The sequence below is a fragment of the Brassica napus genome (genome assembly GCF_020379485.1).
Source record: "Brassica napus cultivar Da-Ae chromosome C2 unlocalized genomic scaffold, Da-Ae chrC02_Random_25, whole genome shotgun sequence".
Lineage (NCBI taxonomy): Eukaryota > Viridiplantae > Streptophyta > Magnoliopsida > Brassicales > Brassicaceae > Brassica > Brassica napus.
Window position 1 is genome coordinate 14,564 of NW_026014162.1, and position 9,321 is coordinate 23,884.

Here is a 9,321-nt window from a genome sequence, read left to right on the forward strand (position 1 = left end):
AAGCATAGCATTGTTTATCTTTCTGGTGGTTTGTAATTAATGTTGCGTTTGTTGTTGGTGGTTATCCTTGTTTGAAATGAATTGAATCGTGGGTTAGTGTTTGGTTAGGTAATAAATAGAGGTTTAGGTGGTTAGATAGAAATGAGATTATGGTTGTCTTGAGTAATAAATACATGTTTATGGTTAGATAGATATGAAAAGTCTTGTGTGATGAATGGGTTGGATAAACGTCTTCTCGGTTTGGTTGGGTGTGATCAATGCGATTCTAGCTTCTGTTCTCTCCATAAAAATCTGTCTTCTCTTCTTTCTTGAATGCATAGAAATCTTTTCTTCTCCTCTTTCTTCTCTTCCCACTTTCTCATCTCTGTTATTTTCTTTCTCTCTTCCTTGAGGTTGCTTCTGAAATGGATTCTTACCCATCTTCGCAGACCTCTAAATTTGTTGAGCTATTAAATAGTCAACAAAGCATCTTCTTTGGCAACAATGACGACAGTGTCTCACTGTCTTCATCACAATCTCCGTATCTAGGCAATCTTGGAACCGAAGATGGTGGAGAGACTGGTACAGAGCGTAGAGAACGGCGGAAGTGGACGCCTAAGGATGACATTGTGCTCACTAGCTCCTGGCTTAACACAAGTAAAGATTCAGTGGTGAGCAATGAACAACGGTCAGACGCTTTCTGGACAAGAATAGCGGCTTACTTTGCGGAAAGTCGTCAAGATGGTGGCTGCAAACAGAGAGAAGCTAGGCATTGCAAGAAACGTTGGCACATGATCAATGATCTCGTGTGCAAGTTCTGTGGAGCCTATGAAGCTGCAAGCAGGGAGAAGACGAGCGGGCAAAATGAGAATGATGTGCTGAAACAAGAACATCAAATATTCTACACCAACCATAAGAAGAAATTCCTCCTTGAACATGCTTGGAAGGAGCTGAGGTTAGACCAGAAGTGGTGTGAGCAAGCGTCTGCTAAAACCGAAGGAAGCTGCAAAAAAAGAAAGTGTGAGGATGGTGCTGATTCTTCAAGCTCTCAAGCAACTGAAATGAAGCGTCCACCGGGTGTTAAATCCGCCAAGGCCAGTGGCAAGAAGACAGTGGCTGAGGAGAATGCGATGAAGGAGTTTCACACCATGTGGTCAATAAAACAACAGGATCTCGCCATGAAAAACTGCTTGTCTAAGATGAGGCTACTGGAAAGTTTGATAGCCAAAAAAGATCCCCTTGCCGAGTACGAAGAAGCTGGTTGATGAGTTGTTGTTGTCTTAAGTTCCTTTGATCTGTGTTCTTGAAGTTTCATCTTCTGTTCTCTTTTATTAGTATCTTGTTCTGTCTGAAGTTCCTCTTGTTATGTTTGAGATGAAAAAGCATGGTGTTAATGTACTTAAATGTTCGTGGTTATGGTATTATGTTCATGGTACAATGGGCTTGTTTAAGTAAAATGCTCTTCATGGTTAATCTTGTTATGTTTGATCTGTTTTCTCATGGTTAAATGTTCTTCTTCATCTTGCAGGTCACGACTGAGAGTTGACGTTGTGAGACCATTTGAGATGAGACCATGTGAGATGAGAGCATAGGAGACAGAGGTCACGGGGTGAGAGTTGTTGGTGTTTGTTGTTTGTTGTCGTTGGGGTCACGGGTTGTAAAGAGTTCACGGGTGGTCACGAGAGTTTGTATAGTACACTGAGTTGTTGTCTTTATTGTCTTGTATTCCTGTTTCATGGTTTTGATGTCTTTAGAGGTCACAAGAGTGTGTAAAGAACACTTATAAATTGGTTTGCATTCTCACCATTCTCATTCAATACGAGTTGTTAGGGTCAAAATCGGTCACGACCGAATCAATGTCTGAAAGTCCGTAAAAATCGGCATGAACGTTTTTACGAAAAATAAATCTTCGGAAAAGATTTATTCTTACAAAGAGCCCTGCGGAAGAAAAACGGGACATCGGAGAAAATCCCGAAAAAGGTCACACGGTCGCTACGTAGTGACCGAGCTCGAGCCAAGCTCGGTCGCCACGTAGCGACCGAGCACACGTCACGCTCGGTCACTATGTAGCGACCGAGCATAGCGACCGAGCTCGAGCCAAGCTCGGTCGCTACGTAGCGACCGAGCATCCGTCCCGCTCGGTCGCTACGTAGCGAACGAGCGTGCGTTCCGTTCGGTCGCTACGTAGCGAACGAGCGTGCGTTCCGTTCGGTCGCTACGTAGCGACCGAGCTCTTCCGAAACGTCGATACGACATGAATTCATGCATTGTCGTCTACCCTTCAATGCTGTCTCTCGAAGACCGTAGCGAACCCATTTCATGTTTTCCGCCATTCGAAGTCATCAATCAAACTTTACGATAAAAACCGCGGAAAGTTCATTTTTATCGAAAGAAGTCGTAATAAACGCTTCAAGTCGAAAGACGGCCCAAAGGGACCTAAGGCATGACTCGAAGCCCACCTTACGATTTCTTAACCAGCAGCCCGTAAACCATGGGACGGTTTACGCTTGGTTCGCAAGGAAAGATAAATGTCAGGTTTCCGCAGATAAATACGAAATTTTGAGGATAATTACGATGATCGGGAAAAATATAATATCTCCATTTTTAGGCTATGACGCCTTAAGGGCAGAAGGGGAAAAACGTAAACCGACCTAAAAGCGAGTATATAAGGAGTCCTAGGCAAGAGGCATGAGGGACAACTTTTTAGACTCAGAACTCTCGGCACTTAGAAACTCTGAGGCATTATTCTCGACATGCTCCGTTTCCGTGACTGGCACCCGATTACCAGACGAACGTGCACAAGCAGTTCGATCTCTTGGTTCACTCTTGAACTACGTTCGGCTTGATCCTCGAAAGGGGTACGTAGGCAGCCTTTCATAAGGTTCAGTCCGAAATCAATCAAAAACCTTTTCTGTATTTTCTTCGTCTTTTGTTATCGAGCTGCGAGTCAACTAGGTTGAGCTTTTAGGCCGCTAGAACTAGGTAACTCGCTGACAGCCTTTGCGGCCAAAGATTTTATGATCTCTTGTAATGATCGCAACGCTCTCACGCTGACTCGAAATAAGATCTACTGTTTTTCTCTAAACTCGTTTGTTATCTTTTCATGATTTCCGCATATATTTTGTCACTTGCCGTTGGCTCTCGCAGAGATCCAGGACCTCTGGGAAATTAGGATTTTCCTAGTTTCCTAATTTAAACGTAAATCGACAGTGCGAATTTGGTTCCCACACGATTTCACTATAATCTCATGTTCTTCTCTCCATTTTCATTCTCACCATTCTCATTCAAAACGAATTCTATCTTGTAACCAACAATCTCCTTTCATAAGAAAAATTCAATCTTGTAACCCAACCTTCCATCTCTTCTTTCCTGGATTGAATCTTGTAACCCAACCTTCCATCTCTTGTTACCCAACCGAACCCAATCTTGTAACCCAACCTTCCATCTCTTGTTACCCAAGTTTTCCATCTTATCAAAAATTTTCCATCGCTTCTTTCACAAAAAAAAATTATATATTATCATCTCATGGCATTTTCTTCTCAAAACACTTCGAAGATTCAATTGATGAAGCTTTCAAAATTTCAGAATCTGTTAAATGCTCAAGGTGATCAAGAAGATGAAAGAAGGACAAGAAAAAACAAGTTTTTATCGAACGAAACCGTGAAGAAGGCCATCTCCGGTTATGGAACGATTATTTCAGTGACACTCCCACATATCTTGAAAATCTATTCAGACGACGATTTAGAATGATTAAGCCATTGTTCATGCATATTGTTGATCGCCTCTTGATATACCATGGATTTCACTCATTTTAGTCATGATATATAAGTGTTTTAAGATATATTTATCATGTTTTAGAGTCTTCTCAAAGCAATTACATGTTCAGTTACTTGATAGAAGGAAATGATGCTTTGGGACACTTTGGAGTACTTTTACGCGTAGAGAATCGATCGACGCTTGAAGATCAATATCGATCGACCGGAGCCAATTAAAATCGATCGACAGCCGTTCAGCGTCATCGATCGATATTGGATCACTCGAGGATTAATCACGAAATTAGAAGACTTCATTTCATAAAGTTTATTAATTGCAACCTAAGCCCTTAGCTGTCTGTGAGGCTATATGTACTAGGGTTTTGTATCATTTTAGAGGTAGACTTGCCAAAAGACCTAGTTTGGAGAAGAAGCATTTTGGCTACCATTAGAAGAGCTTAGGATTCGAGAGATAGATCTGAGACTGCATAACAGAGAAGATCTTGAACTCCTTTATTTCTATTACTCTTACTTTCTGTGTTCAATATTTCAATTGAGTTTATTCAAACCATCATGACTTTGTCTCTCATGAATATGTCCGAGTAAACCCAATTGTTAGATTTAGGTTTCTCATAAAGGTTGAAAGTGTGTGCTGCTAATAACACTGTAAAAAAGGTGTTTTGATTGTTCTTTCATGCTTGTTGAGCTTAATGCAAAATTAGGATTGATCACCCTCATTTTAGATCTTAGGATTAATTGAGATAACCAACTGTTACCCTCAATACGTGAAATAGCCAGCGTGATCTAACTGACTAGATAACAACGAGAGTTGGTCTAGAAGGTTAGAGAACAGCTTTAAACCCGCTCGCAAAGCTTGCTAGAAGAACCGTCGATCGACGCGACTATCGTTGTGTCGATCGATTGTTTGAAAGGTGTCTCGATCGATGTGCATCAAGTCACATCGACGACTCTTTCTCGAGATCAAAAGACGACAGTTGAGATCCGAGATCTAGTAATGAAAACCTATCTGGTTTTACCATTGTTTGAGTTCAAAAACCGTCAAACCCTTTAGTCTAAACTAAGTTACATGCTTTTCATACCTGAGAATTTGCCTAAGTTTAGCTGTTTTCCATCCTTAAAACAACTTCAACTTAAACCGCCGAACAATTGCCTTGTTCGACTCATCAGTTACTGCTTTTAAACAAATAGACCTCTTAGTCTATCTTTATTTCTAATCCCTTAGATCTGTTGAGTAATCCTAGAGTCCTTGTGGATTCGATCCCTAAGTATTGCATATGAACCTCTTATTGAGAGAGAGTAATTCACTCCTTAGGGTAATTTGAGTGATATCAAATTTGGCGCCATTGTCGGGGGTTCTTTCTTATTACCATTAGATTTGATTTAGAATTTAGTATAGACTTGTTACGAAAAACTTGTTAAGTTTTCTTTCTTTCCCTGTCTACGCAGACACTAAGAATGGAGAACATAGAACACGGCCGAGCATCGATCGACGACGATGTAATGTTATCGAGCGACGTGGAGACCGAAGAATCGACTGACACGGAGCTCCCGACATCAAACCACACCGCCCAGCCGGAAGCAGGTAAGTCTTCTCTTACCGAGCTTATTAATGAAGAAGTAGTCCAAACTGAACCAATAGGTCAATTGAGCAATGATGAGACCAGCCAAACTAAACAGGGGACTGAAATCCCTGTTGAGATAAATCCCACCTTGATAAAAGGTGAAGAGATAAGATTGCCTTTGCAAGACTACCTAGACCCTGGTAGAACCTATTCCAATAGGTCCGCTATTAAAATACCAGGAGACGATACCAAGAAATTAAGTTCAATGCAGATTACAACTGTATGGTTTGTCGAAACCCATTCCGTGGATCTCTCTCTGAGCACCCACAAGATCACATCGAAGGTTTGGAAGAATTAATCCCAGATGAATACAATCGTTGCAAACTATTCTTATTTTCCCTAGAGGGAGAAGCTCTCAGATGGCTAAACTGTTTAGCAACAGGATCCCTTACTCGTTGGGAAGAGATTAGAAACGCCTTCCTTAAGAAATTTTTCGATGATGAGCGCTATTGGGAAGTAAGGAGAAAAATCTTTACATTCCGCCAAGATCCACGTGAATCATTAAAAACGCCTGGGAAGATTCAGGAGCTATGAACTTGAATGTCCCCATCATGGTTATTCAGAACTACAACTCCTTAACATCTTCTATGGAGGTGTTAACTTGAGCTACAAAACTACACTCGACACGGCGAGTAAAGGAAATTTCGTCACTAGGAGCCCCGAAGACGCTAGACGCCTTATCAAAAATGTAGCAACGGGAAAATCCTATGAGAAGATGGATGAAGAAATAGGAACTTCGATAAATTCAGAAGATAATTCAGATTTGGTAGAGATCAGGAATTCCCTCAATTCGCTTCACTATTTTCTTCAGAATCAACACCGATCTGATATAGCCCAGATCGAAAATGATGCCTTGTCTGATAAGAAAATCAATTAGAAGAAGAGACAAGCTATTCAGACCCCTATCCCGTGTTTAACGTTGATAGTTTCACCCAAGCCTATGACATTGCTGTGAAATCACGCACTGGAAAGGAAAAGTTCAATATCAGACAAGCACTTACTGGCAACCGTAAAACAAAGTCAGATTTTACGGAAAAATAAATATGGTTTACGGAAAGTTGATGGAGAGAAAGCAGATTCTTTGAGTGAACTTATCCAAAATTAGAAAGTCAAGTAGCTGAAATTGCGACTGCCATTAAAAGAGAAACATGACGTCTTCCCGGGAGAACTGATTTAAACCCGAGACGTCAAGTCAGTGCCGTAATGTTGCGTAGCGGAAAACGTCTCGCGACAAACACGAAGTACAACACCGAAATTGGCAATTCTGCCAATGCTGATGAAATAGGCAAGAGCAATTCTCAGCCTATACTTCTTGATGACCCTGACCCAAAACCTTCTCACGAAAACAGGAAGTCTACTGCTGAAAAAAATAAGGAAAAGACTATAGACTTAGAAGTAGAAGACAATTCGGAAATTGAGGCCGAAATCGATCGACAGTATGGTACCATGTCGATCGACCGGTGAAGCCTGTCGTCGATCAACATTCAGATAACCCTATCGATCGACGTTCCACTCAACCCGAACCAACGATTGAAAGAGTCTATAGAACCCTACCCCTTTTCCTCCTAAAACGCAGACTAAGAAATCATTAGAAAATGCGATATGCAAGAAAGCATTGGATAGAATTACTGTGGAGATGTCCCTTAGTGATGCTATGAAAATAGCACCTTCGATAAAGAAGTATATGAAGGATATGATGTCTCCAAATTATCCAACCGCATAACGAAGCGTGATGGTGGTGTCAGAGGAAGTAAGTGCCATGATTCAAGGAGAAACTCCAACTAAGAGGCCTGATCTGGTAGTTTCGTCCTAGATTGCAATATACAGAATACGCGTTTTCCTCTATCACTATGTGATCTTGGCTCTAGCGTAAATCCTATGCCTTACTCCGCCGCAGTAACCTTGGGATATAACGAGTTTATGTCAACTCCGATAACCTTGGTTCTAGCTGATCGGTGTATCAGGGTACCTGAAGGGATTCTCAAAGACTTTCCCGTAAAAATTAATGATTGCTTCGTGCCTACGCATTTTGTTGTGTTAAAATACAGACAGGAACCAAAAGACCCCTCATTCTGGGTCGGCCATTCCTAGCTACAGCTGGAGCGATCATTGATGTGAAAGAAGGACGAATAAATTTGAACATCGGGGACATCTCGATGACCTTGATATGGAAAAACTAATCAAGCAACCCTTGATAGATGACCAAGCCTTCTATGTGGAAGAAGTTTCTGAGCTGGATAAGGAATCTTTCATAGACATGTGCTCAGACGACCCCTTAGAAAATGCTCTTACCCATATGGAAAAGGAAATCTTCAGCATAGATAATAGGACAGACGATTATGTGCGACTGATGGATGCAAGTATCGAGGTTGCGAACATCGAAGAAGATGATGACTCAGACATTATCGTCGATCGATATCTCAGAGAGGCCGTCGATCGACAACCATCTTCATTATCTAATTGGTCTAAAGACAAAGCACCAAAGGTTGAATTAAAACCCCTCCCCAGTGGTCTTAAATATGCATTTCTTTATGACCAATGCTACCCTGTTATTGTTAACGCCAGTCTCACTAGCGGAGAACTTGCGTTATTATTAAATAAACTACGCAAGTACAGGAAAGCAATCGGGTATTCTCTCGATGATATTCCTGGTATTTCTCATGATCTTTGCATACACCGTATTCATTTGGAAGACGACGCAAAAAACGTCGATAGAACAGCAAAGGAGATTAAATCCGAATCTAAAGGAAGTAGTCAAAAAGGAAATTATTAAACTCCTAGATGCTGGAGTTATCTATCCTATTTCGGATAGTAAATGGGTAAGCCTCTTACATGTTGTACCCAAAAAGGGAGGTATTACAGTAGTGAAGAACAAAAACGATGAACTCATCCCGACTCGTACCGTCACTGGACATCGGATGTGTATCGACTATAGGAAATTAAATGCTGCTACTAGGAAAGATCACTTTCCTCTGCCCTTTATTGATCAAATGCTAGAGCGTTTAGCCAATCACCAGTATTACTGTTTTCTTGATGGATATTCCGGATTTTTTCAAATTCCCATACATCCGGATGATCAAGAAAAGACAACCTTTACATGCCCCTATGGAACATTTGCGTATCGCAGAATGTCATTTGGCCTTTGTAATGTTCCCGCCACTTTCCGACGTTGCATGATGTCAATTTTTACAGACATGATCAAGGACTTTATGGAAGTCTTTATGGATGACTTTTCAGTCTACAGATCAAATTTTAAGAGTTGCCTCCATAATTTATGCAAGGTATTGGAAAGATGCGAAGAAAAGAACCTTGCCCTAAATGGGGAAAAATACCATTTTATGGTTAACGATGGCATCGTATTAGGACATAAGGTTTCCGCCGCTGGTATAGAGGTAGATAGAGCTAAAATCGAGGTGATGACCGGTCTACCAGCACCCAAAAATGTAAAAGACGTGCGAAGTTTTCTCGGACACGCCGGATTTTATAGGAGGTTTATACAAGACTTTAGCAAAATTGCTAGACCTTTAAATAACCTCTTGTACAAGGAAGTAAAGTTCGACTTTACCCCAGAATGCATGAAAGCTTTCGAAGATTTAAAAAAATCCCTTATAACTGCCCCCGTCGTTCAAGCACCCGACTGGAATCTCCCTTTCGAGATCATGTGCGATGCGAGTGAGTGATTTTGCGATTGGAGCAGTTCTGGGAAAAGATAAAAAGCTGCATGCCATCTACTACGCCAGTCGTACGCTTGATGAAGTGCAACAGAATTATGCAACAACAGAAAAAGAACTACTCGCCGTAGTTTATGCATTTGAAAAATTCCGTCAATATCTAATTGGCACAAGTGTGATAGTTCACACTGACCATGCTGCCATTAAATATTTGATGCAAAGAAAGATGCAAAACCTCGACTCATACGCTGGATTTTTCTACTCCAAGAGTTTGAT

General features: G+C 41.1%; 1 protein-coding gene across 1 annotated transcript; it reads left to right on the plus strand.

The window, feature by feature from the left end:
• Positions 1-404: 404 nt before the first annotated feature.
• Positions 405-1,244, plus strand: LOC106403452 (glutathione S-transferase T2-like). The gene has a single exon (XM_013844279.1). The coding sequence runs from the start codon at positions 405-407 to the stop codon at positions 1,242-1,244; it is 840 nt and encodes a 279-aa protein (XP_013699733.1).
• Positions 1,245-9,321: the final 8,077 nt, after the last annotated feature.

Bases quoted from the DNA above. Each gene is read 5' to 3' on its own strand.
- LOC106403452 (XM_013844279.1), top strand. From the start codon at position 405: ATGGATTCTTACCCATCTTCGCAGACCTCTAAATTTGTTGAGCTATTA.